Source organism: Abramis brama (assembly GCF_963993115.1).
Source record: "Abramis brama genome assembly, chromosome: 23".
Taxonomy (NCBI): domain Eukaryota; kingdom Metazoa; phylum Chordata; class Actinopteri; order Cypriniformes; family Leuciscidae; genus Abramis; species Abramis brama.
This window is the reverse complement of record NC_139985.1, coordinates 20,797,743-20,817,429: the sequence shown is the minus strand read 5'-3', so window position 1 is coordinate 20,817,429 and position 19,687 is coordinate 20,797,743. Positions and strand designations below refer to the sequence as shown.

Genomic DNA, 19,687 nt, shown 5'->3' with positions numbered 1-19,687 from the left:
TGCTGTTGGTGCTTAAATGCTCGCTGTGCTTCATTGACATTTATATTTAATTTCTGCTCTTTTTGTTCTTCTGGCTCCGCACTGCTGTTGGTGCTTTAATGCTTGCTGCACTGCAGTGCTTACAGTACTTGCTGTGCTTGATGTACATTTATATGTATATTCAATTTCTGCTATTTTTGTTCTTCTGGCTCCGCACTGCTGTTGGTGCTTAAATGCTTGCTGTGCTTCTGTAATTGATGTGCTTACAGTACTTGCTGTGCTTCATGTACATACATTTTTTGATGTTTTGCTCTTCTGGCTCCGCATTGCGCTACAGCGGCTTTTGCTTGCTGTGCCTTGCAGGGCTTGGCCCCGTATTGCTGCTTGCAGCTATATTTATTATTATTATTATTCCGTAAATGGAAGTCTATGGCAGCCCTATGAACCGTACATAGGAAAATGATGAAATTTGGCACACTTGTAGTGATGGTAATGAAAAGTAATTGCCGCAATTTTTGAGTCTCTAGGACCAACTCTATAGCGCCACCAGCAGTTCAAAAATTCAACATTGAAATGGTTATAACTTTTGAACCCTTTGATCTAGAAAAATTAAACTTAGTACACCTGATTGCTCTCATCATGCTGATCACAAACAATATCATACATTAAGACTCCGCCCATTACAGTAGTAGCCATTTTGAAAAGTACAGTATTCCGTTTTTTCGCTACTCCTCCTTCAAAATTGGTCTAATATTGTCCTAACATGTGCTCAAATGATCTTTGGACTGAGCCGCACAGAAGTGAGTGAACAGAATTTTTTTATTCATCTTTGTTCTAAAGTTATGATGTCGCAAACTTAACAAGGTCCACCCAAAATCGGCTAAGAGGCTGTATCTCGGCCAAACTTTGATCAATCGAAACGAAAATTGGAACACTTCATCAGAAGCATGATCTGAGGTTCCATGCCAAAGTTGGGAACAGCGCCACCTACGGGTCATGAGATCTGGAAAATTGCTATTTTGGCCAATAACTTTTAAACAGTTTGTCAGAAAATCATAAATGTGGTATCTATGGATTCCTTGCATCATGCCGAATCCGTGGATACCGAATTATCCAAGATCGGATGAACCACGTGTCCGCCATTTTGAATTTTGTCATAATTTGCAATAACTTTTAAACTATTTGACATATCTTCACAAAATTTAGCATGGATCATCGACACAATGTCCTGAAGGTCCATGAGAAGATTGAGCACAGCGCCACCTAGTGTTCCAGAGATATAAGGTATTTTGCAAAAACGCTTATAACTCTTGAAAACATTGTTCAAATTTTGATTTCTGTACGTCACTACGTTCTTTGGCTTATGCCGATTCCGCCGACATCTCATTTGTCATTTTCCAACAATGTGACTGTCCGCCATATTGGAGCAAATGAAAAACAGTTTTTTCGCTACTCCTCCTTCAGATTTTGCTCAATTTTGCCCAAAATTTGATCAAATGTTCTTTGGACCAAGCCGCACAGAAGTGAGTGAACAGATTTCTGATTTTCGCTACCGTTCCCGAGATATTCATCTTCAAAGTTGACCTAGCCTGCATTTTTTGCCTTATGCTAGTTAACTTAGCATAATAATTGGTTAGCATGCTAACCAGATGCCATTCTTTCTAATGTGGCTCTTCAGCTATCAGGATAACCATAAGCTACATTAGCATTAAGCTAGCTTAACATGCTAATCTCGTTAACATGTATTTTGTCTGCTTATTCTTACACTGAAACCTCTCCTCTGCAGCTTTGTAAAACATGTCCTCTGGGTGGCGCAATCTGTTCAACCATGCGTCATGAATCCCAAACCATTCTGGTCGTGGGTTCGAGACCAGTGTGGGGCGACTTTGAAATTGTGTATAAAATTGTCATTTGAACTCCTTTATTATCTGGGTAAGAGCTGTACTAATGTTTCTAACACTGGGATTAGAAATAAGTGTTTTTTTTTTCTTCTACATTCTGTGTTCGTTCTCATCAGAACTTCTGTTCATTTTGATTTCATCCTATCTGTACCTCTGAACCCATCTGTTCTTCATGTACATTCTGTTTCTGCTGTTTTTGCTCTTCTGGCTCCGCATTGCGCTACAGCCCTACTGTGCTACAGCGGCTTGGCCCCGTATTGCTGCTTGCAGCTATATTTATTATTATTATTCTTCTTCCGCCAGTGGAAGTCTATGGCAGCCCTATGAACCGTACATAGGAAAATGATGAAATTTGGCACACTTCTAGTGATGCTAATGAATAGTAATTGGACCAATTTTTGACCCTCTAGGACCAACTCTATAGCGCCACCACCAGTTCAAAAATTCAACATTAAAATGGTTATAACTTTTGAACCTTTTGATCTAGAGACATGAAACTTAGTACACCTGATTCCACTCATCATGCTGATCACAATCAATATCGTACATTAAGACTCCGCCCATTACAGTAGTAGCCATTTTGAAAAGTACAGCATTCAGTTTTTTCGCTACTCCTCCTTCAAATTTTGTCCAATTTTGTCCAAACATGTGCTCAAATGATCTTCGGACTGAGCCGCACAGAAGTGAGTGAACAGAATTTTTTTTATACTGGAAAAAAAAAGTTATGATGTCGCAAAGTTAACGAGGTCGACCCAAAATTGGCTAAGAGGCTGTATCTCGGCCAAAGTTTGATCAATCGAAATGAAAATTGGTACACTTCATCGGAAGCATGATCTGAGGTTGAAAATTATGGAAGCATGAAAATCATAAATGTGGTATCTATGGATTCCTTGTGTCATGCCGGATCCGTGGATACTGAATTATCCGAGATTGGATGAACCATGTGTTCGCCATTTTGAATTTTGTCATAAATTGCAATATCTTTTAAACTATTTGACATATCAGCACACAATTTAGTATGGATCATCATTAGCAAGTCCTGAAGGTACCTGAGAACTTTGAACACAGCGCCACCTAGTGTTCCAGAGATATAAGGTCTTTTGCAAAAACGCTTATAACTTTTGAAAACATTGTTCAAATTTTGATTGCTTTATGTCATTATATTCCGTGGCTTATGCAGATTGGTCCCACTTTATATTAAGTGGCTTTAAGTACTATGTAGTTACATGTACTTACATTGAAATTAATAATTTGATACAATGTACTTATTGTGTAACTACATGTTTTTACATTGTACTTACATTTTAAAAATTCCTGCATGTAATTACAGCTGTAATTAATGTATGTAATTACATTTGTAATTACACAGTTGACCCACCCCTTACACCTTAACCCTACCCAATCCACCTCACCTGTCCCTAACCTTACCCGTATCACACCTCAATAGCAGCAAAAGTGTTTTACAATACAACATGAACACAATAAGTACATTGTACTTATTTTTTGATGTAAGTACATAGTACTTAACGCCACTTAATATAAAGTGGGACCTGCAGATTCCGGCGATGTCTCATTTGTCAATTTCCAACAATGTGACTGTCCGCCATATTGGAGCAAATGAAAAACAGTTTTTTCGCTGCTACTCCTTCAAATTTTGCTTAATTTTGCCCAAAATTTGATGATGTGCTTTGGACTGAGCCACACAGAAGTGAGTGAACAGATTTTTGATATTCGCTACCGTTCTCGAGATATTTGTCTCCAAAGTTGACCTAGCTTGTGTTTGTTGCCTTATGTTAGTTAGCTTAGCATAATCATTGGTTAGCATGCTAACCAAATGCCATTCTTTCTAATGTGGCTCTTCAGCTATCAGGTTAACCATAATCTACAGTGAGGAAAATAAGTATTTGAACACCCTGCTATTTTGCAAGTTCTCCCACTTAGAAATCATGGAGGGGTCTGAAATTGTCATCGTAGGTGCATGTCCACTGTGAGAGACATAATCTAAAAAAAAAAATACAGAAATCACAATGTATGATTTTTTAACTATTTATTTGTATGATACAGCTGCATATAAGTATTTGAACACCTGAGAAAATCAATGTTAATATTTGGTACAGTAGCCTTTGTTTGCAATTACAGAGGTCCTGTTTCCTGTAGTTTTTCACCAGGTTTGCACACACTGCAGGAGGGATTTTGGCCCACTCCTCCACACAGATCTTCTCTAGATCAGTCAGGTTTCTGGGCTGTCGCTGAGAAACACGGAGTTTGAGCTCCCTCCAAAAATTCTCTATTTGGTTTAGGTCTGGAGACTGGCTAGGCCACGCCAGAACCTTGATATGCTTCTTACAGAGCCACTCCTTGGTTATCCTGGCTGTGTGCTTCGGGTCATTGTCATGTTGGAAGACCCAGCCTCGACCCATCTTCAATGCTCTAACTGAGGGAAGGAGGTTGTTCCCCAAAATCTCGCAATACATGGCCCTCGCAATACATCCTCTCCTTAATACAGTGCAGTCGCCCTGTCCCATGTGCAGAAAAACACCCCCAAAGCATGATGCTACCACCCCCATGCTTCACAGTAGGGATGGTGTTCTTGGGATGGTACTCATCATTCTTCTTCCTCCAAACACGTTTAGTGGAATTATGACCAAAAAGTTCTGTTTTGGTCTCATCTGACCACATCTCCCATGACTCCTCTGGATCATCCAAATGGTCATTGGCAAACTTAAGACGGGCCTTGACATGTGCTGATTTAAGCAGGGGAACCTTCCGTGCCATGCATGATTTCAAACCATGACGTCTTAGTGTATTACCAACAGTAACCTTGGAAACGGTGGTCCCAGCTCTTTTCAGGTCATTGACCAGCTCCTCCCGTGTAGTTCTGGGCTGATTTCTCACCTTTCTTAGGATCATTGAGACCCCACGAGGTGAGATCTTGCATGGAGCCCCAGTCCGAGGGAGATTGACAGTCATGTTTAGCTTCTTCCATTTTCTAATGATTGCTCTGACAGTGGACCTTTTTTCACCAAGCTGCTTGGCAATTTCCCCGTAGCCCTTTCCAGCCTTGTGGAGGTGTACAATTTTGTCTCTAGTGTCTTTGGACAGCTCTTTGGTCTTGGCCATGTTAGTAGTTGGATTCTTACTGATTGTATGGGGTGGACAGGAGTCTTTATGCAGCTAACGACCTCAAACAGGTGCATCTAATTTAGGATAATAAATGGAGTGGAGGTGGACATTTTAAAGGCAGACTAACAGGTCTTTGAGGGTCAGAATTCTAGCTGATAGACAGGTGTTCAAATACTTATTTGCAGCTGTATCATACAAATAAATAGTTAAAAAATCATATATTGTGATTTCTGGATTTTTTTTTTTAGATTATGTCTGTCACAGTGGACATGAACCTACGATGACAATTTCAGACCCCTCCATGATTTCCAAGTGGGAGAACTTGCAAAATAGCAGGGTGTTCAAATACTTATTTTCCTCACTGTACATTAGCATTAAGCTATCTTAGCATGCTAATCTGGTTAACATGATTTTTTTGTGCTTAATCTTACTCTGAAGCCTCTCCTCTACAGATTCTGTCCTCTGAGTGGCGCAAGTTGCTAAACCACGTGTCATGAATCTCGAACCATTCCGGTCGTGGGTTCGAGTCCTGTGTGGGGAAACTTTAAAATTTTGTATAAAGTTGTCATTTCAATTCCTTCCGGCTCTGCACTGCTGTTGGTGCTTAAATGCTCGCTGCGCTGCTGTGCTTGATGTACATTTACATGTATATTCAATTTCTGATCTTTTTTGTTCTTCTGGCTCCGCACTGCTGTTGGTGCTTAAATGCTTGCTGCGCTGCTGTGCTTACAGTACTTGCTGTGCTTGATGTACATTTACATGTACATTTAATTTCTGATGTTTTGTTATTCCGGCTCCGCACTGCTGTTGGTGCTTAAACGCTTGCTGTGCTGCAGTGCTTACAGTTCTTGCTGTGTTGCTGTACATGATGTGCTGGCTGTGCTTGATGTGCTTGCTGTGCGCCATACTTGTTCTGCTTGCGGTGCGTTTAAGGGCTTGGCCCCGTATTGCTGCTTGCAGCTATATTTCATTTTGTCTTTGCTCTTCTGGTGGTTTTCAGCTTTCTCTTTCTGCTAATTGTATATGGTGTATAGCGATATGACCCAGCACCCAAAACACTCCAACGCAGCCTCCATTTTTCACGAAATATGGATAAAAAGGCACAAAGGAAATAAATATCCCTGCCAAAATCCTGCCCAAATCACAGAGATGCTGATTCGCACGGGACTAATATTATCACAGGACCTCGAAATATGGTAGGTCATTTGCTGGGGAATTATTACTTTACAAATTACAGACATGGCCGATTCGCATGGGATTAAGATCACAGACAACCTCTGCAATTATTACAAATGACTAGAGGTCCCCAGATAATACTAATCCCGTGCAAATAGGGCTATAGTCTTTCTCTCATAAGATTGCGTAATGTTGAATTTCCATGAACTGCAATATTTTTATGTAAATGGTTTTATGTCAGTGTTTAATGATGCATGATGAACAGTATATTTGCTATTAAATGTATAAATTTGCTATTTAATAATATTCATGAAAAATGTAATGAAATTCAAAGAATATAAAGCATTATTCAGCAAAAAAGAATGGAATAAATATAATCAGTTAGAAGAATCATTTGTTGGAAAGTATGTATAAGGTGTTGTTTATAAGTACTGTGTTAAAGCTTATTATAGCACAAATTGAATCAACACAAACAACATTTCTGAGGAAAAATATTAACTAAGTAAACTTGCACTTATTCTAAGTCATTTCCACTGTTGCCGTATGGCAACATATCATAAAGTACCTGAAAATAATATTTTTTTCCAATTTTTTTTTTTACAGCACTTCAAGTTAAGCCATTCTAAGAAAAGAAAAAGAGTCAAATATTTTTTCTATAGGTCTATCATAAAGCGTGCAGTAGAGGGTTAATGTATCAAATAATGAGACTAGGTTTGATACTTCCATGTCTCACCCATTTGAATTAATCTCTTAAACTGATGCAATTTGTTGAGGTTCCAGTTGATCTTTGCTGATGTGGTCTTGATGACAGAGAACCAGTGGGAGTCAGAGGATCTTTGGTGAATGGAAAGACAAGGCCGCAGCCTGGCACAAGCTTGGGGGTCCTTTGAAGGTCATCCACATCCAAGTCATCCTTATGTGTCTGATTGTCTCAGTCGTTACAAAAGTAAAATTATTTTAAAGTGTGTTAAAAGTTGTATTGTGAAAACATATAAAAGCATGATGCTAATATCCTTTTAATTTATTTAAAGATAGTACAATATTTGTTAGTATATTGCAACGTACTATTGAAAAGGGGAATATATTTCAAATACAATAATGTATACTTTTTTTTCACTAGGGTATTCATGTACCCCAGGGGATAACACCTGGTTTCGGGGGAGAGGAGAGAATTATCAGTTATCTTGAAGAGACACCACCCAAAAAGGAGAACAGAATTCTCCTAAGTTTACAATCTTTCTCATAATACCAATGACTGCCATGGAATTAAGACCATTTTACCAATAACACTGAGACATTTAAAATGATACCAAACATTCCCAAAGGGAATAAACAATAGATTCACAAGATACATCATACGGTATATGCTTAAATGGTTCTTTGTGTTAGAGTTTAGGGTTTAAATGTCTCCCAACTTTCTGAATAAAATAGTCTGTCCCTCTATTTGAAGCATAAATATTTAAGAAAACAAATAACTGATTATGAATTTCAGCAAAATAATTCCTTTCTCTAATTCTATTTTTGATCAAATATTTACATTAAGATAAGGTGAAAAAAGAATGGCTACTCCTGAACTGACATCTGTGTCATGACTTAAACAAATTTTCCCATCCCACCACAAACTCAACCCAGATTATTTTTTGTGTCACTATGAGTTTCTTGTAAAAATATTACCTGATTGTATATATGCCTAAGAAATCAAATAGTAGAGCTCATTTTCCACCATCCTTCAACCCATTAACATTTAAAGATCCTAATCTGCATTGTAGGGGAGAGATACAGAGAATAAATAAATAAATAAATAAATAAATAAACAAACAAACATAGTTCCCCCACCCATGTGCTTTTTTTTTCATTTTGACATTTTACTTGATCTTTTTGAGCCGTCAGAATTTTTTTCAACCTAAATCTTTTTGGTTTTGAAATCACATCGTAAAAAATACTCCTCTGAGAATTCACTATAGCAAATGAGTTACCATCAGGGAAGTATTTCATAACATCAACATTTTTCCCTTTAGTTTGATCCAAAACATTATTTAATTCTTCCACAGAATAAACGTCATTCATAGTTGCTCAGATATTTCTGAAATTGAGTGCAGTCAGTCTATCACATTCCTCCATCTTGTCCCCGTCGCCGCCATCATTCTATACTTGAAAAGCAAACCACTAATCATCAGTACCATGTTCACTATCATTTACAGACTTCTATAATTCAACACCTTCAAAACGTTTGGGCCTACTTAGTTTTCAACATCTTTTTTAGATGAATTAAAAGACAACTCACCTCTGATTTTGAACACTGTTCTGAAATGCTCTGCTCAACTGAAGATTTAACCTTGGTAGTTTCATTGGACTGAGAAATTTCAAAGGTAGAATCAGATGCTTCCTTATCTTCGCCTTGAGTTTCATCCTTCTATTGTTTTTTTGTTTGTTTGTTTTTTGATGGCACTGTCCTATCTTTTACAGTTTTAGGTATTTTTTCCTTATATTGGTTCGATCTACGTGCTCTTCATTATGTTGGCTTGACAAAGCCAACATACTGATCTACTATTTAAACTTCTTCTGAGCCAAAATTTAAACAGTATCTCCACCTAGAGCTTCCAAGGTACAACCACCAAGACACATCAACCACATCAGACCTTCAAACTTTTCTGACCCGGGTCTTAAAAATCTTGAAAAGTCTTGTGATTTAGCGCAATTGTTTATTTATTCATTTACTTGATTTTATCACGGGAAATTACGTGTGCAAAATCTAAATCTCTGTCCATCATTTTGCGAGCAATTGTTGATAAAGGACATTTTTGCACAATATTGGAAATATTTACACTTTAAACCATGAAGGCGAGCCAGTGGATATCACACAAGCAATGAGCAAACTTTGCTCTAGAGATATGCAGAGGAAGAAGTCTCAAACCCCAGTCAATTATTCACTATAGAAAGTGAAAGTAAAAACATCTGACGCTGCATTAACAGTGGATATTCTCTACTTCAACTTGCTGATAATGGTATTACACTGTCTTAATTTATTTTCTTAATATTTCTCTTGTGAATATAAACAGTTTGAACTGTGTTCCCTTATAGTAATCAAATTGACCTTCGTACACTGTTGACCCTTAACCAAGCCTTAAACCTATCCATACCACCAAACCTGTCCCTAACCTTAACCATATCACACCTCAATAGCAGAAAAAGCAAAACATAACTACTTTTTCACGCAAGTATAGTATTTAAATAAACCTAATATATGTGGGACCAGTCATTCTTATATTGTTCAATTCTCTGTTGAACATCAGGTTCACTCATAGCCAGTGTTGGGAGTAATGCGTTACAAAAGTAATGTATTACAGTAACTTATTACTTTTTGTTGTAACGCAGTAGTGTAAGGCATTACTAATCAATTTTCAGTAATATTTTACTCGGTACATGTTCAGTAACGCATGCGTTACAACACACTTTTAGCCCAAAATTTAATTGTTCAAAAAAAATAAAAAAATAAAAAAATACAGCCAGACCGCGAGACATTAACGAATGAAAAATTCAAGTTATTACCTGTTCGTGGTCAGTCAATAGCCGCGTCAAAGAGTATAGAAGTACCAAGAGGCGAAACTCAATAGAACGTTCCATTGCAACAAACTCACCCATGCGCAGAGCTGCAGCTCCGCCATCTTGGACTGAACGCAACACAGCTGTCATAGAATTGAACGATACCGGTTCAAATTCAAAAGCGGTTAAATTAACTAAAAAGTAGTTTCTAGTTTTTAATATCTCTAGAGCAGACATATCCCATGTCTCCCGGAAGATCCGGGAGTCTCCCGCATATTGATAGCGGCTCCCTGATGCCCACAAATTAGCTAAAATCACCCGGAATCTAAAGCGAGCGAGCAAGAGCGCGCAGCTCCAAACCGTGTAACGTTAGAGCACACGGCAGAAAGGGTGAGGGAGCGAGATATCAACATATCAACCTAAAATGTGGAACACAATTTGTTCAGATTTTTTGCTTTCATTTTCTTGCAGTTCTAGAGTAAAATATATTTTGTAATATATATATTTATATAAAATATAAATAATTATATTTTAAATTTGTACATTTTAATAAACTCAAACTTGCATAACTTTTTTCTGTTTCACTTTCATAATTTATTTCACTTCAACAATAATCTGACAAATTAAAACAAGACCAACCATAGGTCTAAATTCCAAAGCATTCTTGAATTACAACCATTTAAGTTTGGATAGTGATTTTCATGTTTATGCGAAAAAAAGGTGACACTAGTTAAAGGGTTAATTTAGTGATAACAATGAATTAATAAAGCGGTCATTTGCCAGGTTAGGTTCATATCTCTGAAAGTATGCGATTTAAAAAGCCCATTTCGAGTCTTGACAATTTCGACCAAATACATAACATTAGCAAACTGTTACTGCGGTTATGGGATAGCTTACATTAACGTTACAGCACCTGTTATCGTTGACGTTAGATCACTTTAAAGTTAATAAAAACCTTTTCTACTTTACCTCTCTGGATCTTTGGGGAATCTATGAAATGCTAGTTGATTGTTTGTACACTGGTAGTTGTTGCAGTTGATGGCAGAACACTGTTTTCTTTGTTTCCAATTATTTCCAGACATAATGTTAATGCTGTACAGTAGTTGTGCTAACGGTAAAGCCGTTGGTTCAGTCCAAAATGGCGGCCGCGCTACCGAAGCGCCACCTAGTGGCTGTTGTCAAAACTGCAACGGAGTTTCGCCTCTTGTTACTTCTATACTCTTTGGCCGCGTGCGTGTGGTGTCCAAGTTTGTAAATAATGACTAAATGACAGCTTCTGATATATTTGTAAGGCGATTTATTTCATTCATCTCCCTCTTGCTGGTGTACCTTTGTATTTTGTGACATACTGCAGTAAAAGCGTGTTTAGGGCAGGTTTTACAGGAGTGCCGCGATCATGATTTCGGTCTCTGTGTTCGCGCTGGCCAGTGGAAAAGCAGTTAATGGGAGAATATGGTAGAAGAAGACTGTACATTCGTGGGATGGACGTATGCGCATTGCTCTGTTTGCTCTTCTGTGTTTTCTTTCTAACCAGAGAGCAGTCCGTTTTCTTTAGTTTTGAATTGTTCTGTTTAAAAGTAGACATGTCTGACTGTGAGTGAGGCAAGTAGACGCTGAGTTTCGGTTCATTTATGAGACGCCCGCGCCTCCGTGTCCTGGTTATCTCTTGTCTACTTATATTTACTTCTTACTTATTAAATCCAGGCAATTGGTAGATGAATCATTGATTAAAATTAAGATACAATTAATACAAAACGAAATTCACTTTAAAGAAAGGCTTTGTGCTTTCTGTTTGAGGTCTCTGTGAGAGCTTAAGCAGTCTTTAGTGCCGCTTTCAGAGCGGTCGCGTCCGTTACGGAGAACTGACACGACCGTAACATCGTTTTTTCCTCATAAATGCGAACACGAAAAATAAAATAAAATAAAATAAAATAAAATAAAATGAATATATTATGTTCTGTGGAGAGCCAACCCTTCTTCATACGGTGGGTAGTATTAGGCCTACTTTTGGTTTGCTTAGTGTAATTCACAGAATTACTAAAAAATATTTTGCTATAACCTACCTAAAAGTTAAAGATTTTTTGTGTCACGCTATTTCCCTCATATTAAATATAAAATGCATGTGTGTATATTTTTCTAATGTCTGGACTCCTTTATTAAGGGAGTAGCCTATGGATGTATAAACAGACGCATTACAATTCTGAAACAGTAATATTGTAAGGTAAAGAATTACTTTTTAATAACAGTAACAAGTAATGTATAATGTATTACAGTTTGGAAGTAACTTGCACAACACTGCTCATAGCTACCAAACATAATGTGACTATGAATGACAACTGAATTGACATGCTCTTAAGTAATATCTTTCTTTTTCTGATTTCAGAGAACCCAAAGGAAAACAGGCAGTAGTCTGATGCAAGTTTTAACAGTTGGACCACTTGTAGTTATAAGGACATCGGACTTATGAAACTAATTTTATTTTTAAAGATTGTAATGCTGTTGTCCTTTATTTTTTTTATTTATTATTATTTTTATTTTTTTTTACTATATATTTTTGTCATTAATTGTGTTAAACTGTTTAATAAAATAAATTGACTCAATTGCTGGAAAGGTGTTATTTATATTTTAAAAGGTTATCCTCAAACTTTGAAATGGTCAGGAATTTGTTGTCATTATTTTGATATCTGGGGTGTATTCCAGAAAGCTGGGTTAACTTACCATCAGATTAACCCTGAACTCTGGGTTGATTAACCCAAAACCTGCTTACTCGGGGTATGTCGGTTCCAAAACACCTGTGTCGAGTTAGTTTAATCAACCTACTGCTAATAACCTCGAGTTAATGCGTGCGCACGGCGAACATATAAAGGCATTTTCAATGGAACGCTGAATTCAGGAGTCACCATGGAAACTAAGGGTGAAAAGTTACGTGCCGCGTACTTCTCCGAAGCAGAGTTAGAAGTTTTAATGTTGGCTTATGAGGAGTTCAAGCCCATTATAATGAAAAAAAGCAATACAGCTGCATATGCGAGGGAAAGACAATTGGCTTGGCAAAAAATAACTGACAGAGTAAATGCGTACGTTTTTTTTTTTATTACATTTTAAATATGCTTGCCTTTCTTTTGTTAATTTGCAAAGTTGAACAATTGTCTTTTTGAGCATGTGGCATAACTCGACAAGCATTTACTTTTCTCTACATCAGTTTATTAAGAATACAGTGCTATGTATATTGACAAGAAATATTTAGGCCTCTTGTTTTATAAGGTGTAATCCTTCTGAAGCCAAAATAACTCTTTCCCAAGTCAAAATGAAACACAAAAACATTCTCCAAATAGGTAATATTTTATTTTATTTTAATAAATTGTTAATTTAATTTTAACTGTTGTAAGATCAATGTCTTAAGTTACTTTTACAGTATTCTTCCTATAAAAGTATTTACAGTATTCTTCCTATATAGCTAATAGAAAGAAGGCTGAGGCCCGTCTAACTGGCGGGGGTCCACCTCCACCTCCACCTCCTCTCACCCCATCTGAGGAGTTGGCTCTTTCACTTAATAAAGGTCGCCCTGTGGTCGATGGTATTCCAGACTTTGCTACCTCCCACAACAACTCAAGTGACTTGGTACAATGTAGGTATACCATATTAGTACTTATGATTATTTAGTCAAAGCTATGCATTGTCCAGTATATGCATCATACCTCTGTGGGTCTCCCAGCACTTTCTAATTCAGTCACAGCAGATGTGGTCTCTTCATCATCATCCTAGAGTGGAAATATGCAAGGTCACTTTGTCTGGCAGACAAAGTGAAAGATCTAAAAGCAACTGGTTCTTAAAATGCATCACTAACAATTGTGACAGACTGTGTGGTTTCAGGAGGATCCAATAATACTTTTTTGTTGAAATTTTACTATTGTTTCAACATTAATTGCAGGTGCAAAAGTGATATTGAACCAACATCACTTCGTAACCTTGATTCAATGACATTATCATTGATTATTTTTTGTGATCTCACCATTGTTTCAACATTAATTGTGGGTGCAAAAGTGATATTGAACCAACATCACTGTCATATTAATTCAATGCATTTAACATTGGACCAACATTGACTCAACATTGTTTTAATGATTGCTTGCTATCTGGGTATACATTTAGCATCTAGCATCCTATTTAGGACAATCTGAGAAGCAACTTAATTAAAATATAGCTAAAAGATGTGAATATCAACTTGAGTGAAGTCTGCTCTGCAACTCATTAAGTTAATCTTGTGGTGTTGCCCAAGTCTTCTGCGCCCCCATAGTATCTGATTGGTGAAACTTGTATCGGTCGCGTGCATGAGGAGCCCTTCTGTGGAGCCAATGTACGAATATTACACAGTTTCAAAGTTAAGGTGACCGTCAGACCTCACAGGACTTTTCGACATCGGTATGCATATTTATCTGCTTAATTTTAAACCATATGGAAGCTGCCTTGTTTGACTTGTCACGCGTAGATCGCTTCTGATGAAGTGTGACTGAATGTAATGCGCGGGGAATGTGCTCTTGGAGGGTCTGAAGTGACTCATGCTGTTTCACTGTGGAACTGGACTACACACCCGGACATGATGGTGATCATGATGCCGCGGACGCATTTCGGAGAGGAAACACAACGTCTGTTTTCATCCTGTGCCATGTAATTTTGCCAACGATATGTAGTCATAAAAACGTCCGCTTATACTCGTTTGATTTACCGGGAGTCTTTTAATTTAAAAAAAATCTGGGGAATCTTTTATCCTCTTCAACAGAAGCACTTGTATTCCTAGCAAGGATGCCTGATGTCCTGGGTCTGTACATTGGGATGGAGGTGTTCATTGCCCTTTCCTCTTTCATTGGGAATGTGATGGTGGTCTGGGCTGTGAGGATCAACCGATCTCTACGAGACACAACTATTTACTTCATCGTCAGCCTGGCTCTAGCGGACATTGCGATCGGGGCTCTTGTCATTCCCCTGGCTATAACCATAAGCATCGGACTGAAGACTCATTTTTACAGCTGCCTGCTCGTTGCCTGTACTGTACTGGTACTAACGCAAAGTTCAATCCTTGCTCTCCTGGCTATTGCTATTGACCGCTATCTGAGGGTCAAGATACCAATGAGGTAATAAGATTTTTGTTGCTTATAAATTTCACGGGAAATTATTTCACATTTGCAGTTATGTTTTATTTTTCAGGGGTTCCGTGGGTCTTAAAAAGTCTTAATTCGCCCTTACACAACTTAAGGTCTTAGAAAGGTCTTAATATCAGAGCAGAACATCTTAATTTATTAAGTCATGGCATTAATTGTTGCAATTTAATTAGTTGCATTGCAAAAATTTGAATATATTCCTCTGCATTTTTGTTCAGTTTTACAATACAAAATAAATATCTAAACATCCTTAAATCAAAAATAAATATCTGTCAATGAGTTATGAAAATTTCCTTATCAATTATTATTTTCTTTTTCTGAGCCCTATTGGCAGATATTTGTTCTTGTTTTAATCATAAACTCCCGTCATTTTCACTGGAAGACTACAGAAAGAACAGTGCAGTGTTTTTTTGCAGTGCGATCAGAGGGTAGGCTACAGTAAAAGATATTTCCACATTCTAGTGAACGAGAGCATCTCATATTCAAGCTACTTCTTTGTAAAAAGATATCTGTTGGAAGTTGTATTTTCAAACTCTGAAGTGTTGCAAATACAACTCATTGCGTTTTCCCCTAGACATTACATTTAGAGAACATGCTGACATGTTGTGTTTTCTTCAGTTGTTTTACTTAAATGTTCTTTATGTTGTCATAAAAAAAATCTTAAATTTACCTTCAGAAAACCTGCTGAAAACCCTGGGTTTTGCGGATTGGATCAACCGAATAATTTGAAAGATCCAAATTTGAAAATGCGTGCTACTCTAACCATAACTCTATATGGCAGAAGCAGTAAGAGTATATGATTCCAAATTCAGCAAATCTTTTGTTAACAAACCACAAATTGTTTCACTCATAAACTCTTATGAACACACCAATGAGAAGTTGTGGTGAGTAGGCCTATGTGGAAAAACTTATGACCTCATAAAACTTTGAAATATAGCATAAAAATTACAAAAGTTGTAATTACCACTTTTATGATGCTTTTTGGTATAATCTTTTAGGCCTGACATTTTCAGTCACAATTCATTGCCATCACATGGAAAGTACATTCTTCAAAATGTCTCTTTTGTATTCCATGGAAGAAAGAAAGTCATGTGTGTTGAAACAACAAAAGTTAAACTTTATTGTTTTTCTCAAAACAGAAAACAAACAAGCATATTACTCTGATTAATATGTACACATAATTGTTCAAGTTTCAAGTTTATTTATTTGTCATAATACAAATGTCAAAGACATTGAAATGCATTTGGTTGAGGCTCAGGCATCAGGACATGCATTTGGTTGATGTTTTGAACATCACATGAAAATGTAAAAAAATGAAAAAATATAGAGTTGTAGTATCTTTGCTGGAACTGATAAACTTTCAGACCATGGGATGATGTTTGACCTGGGTGTGTTTGCCTTGCACTGCCTGATTTTATTGCTGTGTTATGGAATCCACTTTCAAAGTAACCTTCAAACCACGAATCTCAGAGTTTTTAATTTCCTGTCCTGACATTGCCTCCTTACATTTAATTTGAAGTTGGAGTTACTGAGTTTAAATATTATGAGTCAAAACAATTAGGTATAACGGCCATTATGCAGCATTTCTTCTGATGTCCAAGTAGAACAGCTAAAATTACATCCTCTTCCTTTATTTTAATGATTAAATAGGATTATTACATTCAAGTCTGAGTTTTTGTGAGGGTAATTACACTAGACAAGTGCACAGTCAAACAAGCAACTCATGCCAATTTGCCAGCTTAGTGGTTGGCATGCTTCACTTGCCTCAATTGTGTTGTCTGAAAAGACGTTCCGCTCTTCACAAAGAAGGGATTGTAACTAAATCAAAACGTAATCCTTCCCAATATAGTTTGTGTAGTGGATCATCGCTTTTAAATTTTGATTTCCATGCTATTAATCACAGGGATTTCAGATATTTGCTCCAGATAAACAGCACTTAATGTTCCAAAAGTGATTTTGAATGTACTTCTCTTGTTGGGTTTGTACTGCCTCAGAAATCTTATTTTCATGGTACATTCTTTACATAAGCTTCCTATTTCCTCTCAGTGTTTTATCCTCCTGGGACCCAGGAATGGACTTTTGTCCAATGTAGTGGACATTATATTTTAGTGAATTTCTCTGACACCATTCCTGTAAAGAGCACATTCAGGGATGCTGGAAAACTCTCATAGAACCGAGGTAAGTCTGCTATACCTCTTATCTCGTTAATTGAATTGATTAACTGAATGTGCTCTTCCTGTGTTAATTATGTTAATTATATGAACGTGCTCCTCCCGAACTTTGTTAATAAAACATCATATGTTGCCCCAAGAACACATTAAAATGCAAATGATGTACCGTGTATAGATACATTGTATTGAATGGGACTACCCATTTGTGGCCATTTTACCTACATATTGCATTAAGTAAAATGGTATATCAATTCATTCCGTTACCATTCTTTCATAACATAGTTGAAAATCATCTTTATACAAAGTTTGGTTAAAGAAATCCTGAAACCTAAAAATCAATTGGTGAATGAAAAAAAATCCCATTGTTTTTGCCTATAGATGTCATTTCATACGAGTCCTGTGGCTTGTTGCATGAAGCCAGTTTCAGTAGCTTCCCAAGTAAGTTTGAGATTAGCTTGAGCAAACATTTTCAGGCTCATGAAGTTGGATTGTTTTTTAGCGGGTTGCATCACCATGTTAACTTACCTACATGGCAAACCTGCTCTGCAGCAGGTTTTATTCTGGGTTATTCTGGGTCAAAACTGGACCAATCAGCTGTGAGTAAAGTGGTATCTGATGCAATAAAGCCACTCCCTCTGTATCTCTCGCTCCAAAGCAGTTTAGAGTGAAAGTGCCCATCTTTTGCTGCTAATTATTTATTATATTTATATTATATGAATTGTAATTAAAAATAAATCATATAATATATTCATATCATTATTTTATTAATCTACAATTAATATAAAACTTTGCTTTTAAATAAATATATATACACATGCAAGCTTTAATATACAGTTTAAACTTTTAAACAGATTAAGCTTAGTGTTTTCGGTTTAGCTCTTTGTGAAACTATATAAATTATAAGGCCTATTTGTTTGATTCACTTGCATCGATATAGTCAGATATTTTCTTTCAGCTGCCTTCTCAAACTTTCACTGCAGCAGTGTTTATTCCTGCCTTGTAAATGCATTTAATTTCATAACATTTTTTCAGAATTATTTCTTAATCTTCAGCAGAGAAGTGAATTATGTCGGCTCTCTTGCGAGAAGTGAATCAAACTGACGCTCTCCATGTTCTGTGTGATTGGCTGTTTGCCGCATGTGTCACACTTTGAGGTGCACATGCTTCAGAGTTTATTGCAAACTCTGGATTAAACCTGAGTAGACAGAGAACATTTATACCAAGCTATGTGAACCCGCTGAACCTGATTTAAACCAGGTTGGATTTATATGGATTTGTCAACTCTACACCTACTCTGAAACTCAGAGTTTGTTCAACTAGCTTCATGCAACAGGCCTCTGGTGTCCACTACAGAGGACATAGTATAACATATGAATAAAACATATTTTTGCAAAGATTTTTTTTTTCCATTTGCATGCTCTAAACCAGTGGTTCTCAAACCTGTCCTGGAGGACCACCAACACTGCACGTTTTCTTTGTCTCCCTAACCAAACACACCTGATTCAACTCATCAGCTCATTAACCCATGTGATTAGGGAGACAAAGAAAAAGTGCAGTGTTGGTGGTCCTCCAGGACAGGTTTGAGAACCACTGCTCTAAACAATGCAATGACATGGAAAAAATACTAAAACAAACTTTTTTTTTCTGGGTCTCAGTAGGTTATAGACTGCAATAGCCGGGTTCCACATGTAAAAAATCTTTGTAAAAATCCACATGTAAAAAAACGTACTCGGTTACCTAATGTAACCTCGGTTCTCTCTAGAAGAGGGAACGAGTATTGCGTAAGTAGCTTACGCTTCGGGAAAGTTCTCTTTCTTCGAGATCTGAAGCCAAAAAATTATCCTTAATTTTGCATTTATTGTCAACGCAGTGCAGCGGCAGGCAGACCAAAGCAAGCTGTATAAGCGTGCTCATTGGCTGCCAGGCGGCAACTGCTTAAGCCTACCAGTGAGCCCGGCGTGACTTCGCGCCCTCCACACCCTTCTAACCGTCAAGAAGGGTGTGGCCAGTGTGTATATATTGAGGGCTCACAGGCTGAACTCTGGTTTTCATAGTCTGAAGCGCAAAAGCTCGTGGCGTGTCACGGCAGGTTACGCAATACTCGTTCCCTCTTCTAGAGAGAACCGAGGTTACATTAGGTAACCGAGTACGTTCTCTTACGAGAGGTTCTCTCGTATTGCGTAAGTAGCTTACGCTTCGGGAACCCATTGTCAACGCCGTGCGCGCCGAGCATCCAACACATGAATCCCAGGGAGACCGGGGAAAAACATAACGTTGAAACAGGTGGCCGGTCGGGCCCACACCTGTACTAAGCACTTCACTTCACATAAATGATAGAGCGGCATAGCCGGTCTGTATACATCAGTGGAAATGGTGTGGCCGGCAGCGCGGGCCCACACAGTGCATAAACACGTATAGGGAAAGGGAATAGAGCAGAAACACTGGTCTATTTGTGGAAAAGAATCCTTCCCCTGGTGCCAACCAGAAAATTAACCAGTATGTGGACATAGTCTGCGCATAAGCGACTGGGCAGCATACATGCCACTTATACTGATAACAGTTTAGCCTGCAGGGCGGGAACTTCCAGGTTATAAAACCTCACGAATGTCGATGGGGAGGCCCAGCCCGCCGCCATACA

General features: G+C 37.6%; 1 protein-coding gene and 1 long non-coding RNA gene across 2 annotated transcripts in view; both read left to right on the top strand.

Annotated features, from left to right (window-relative positions):
• LOC311074915 overlaps positions 1-12,476 on the top strand; it is a 66,843-nt gene extending 54,367 nt beyond the window's left edge. Inside the window, exon 10 of the long non-coding RNA XR_014604390.1 lies at positions 12,106-12,476. This is a non-coding gene — a long non-coding RNA (uncharacterized lncRNA). The remainder of the gene's footprint in view (positions 1-12,105) is intronic.
• Positions 12,477-14,040: 1,564 nt separating this feature from the next.
• The window catches only part of LOC311074633 (adenosine receptor A1), a 52,030-nt gene continuing 46,383 nt past the window's right edge, over positions 14,041-19,687 (top strand). The window contains exon 1 of the mRNA XM_084101358.1: positions 14,041-14,851. Within this exon, the coding sequence (XP_083957484.1) occupies positions 14,523-14,851 (329 nt within the window). The 5' untranslated portion in view covers positions 14,041-14,522. The remainder of the gene's footprint in view (positions 14,852-19,687) is intronic.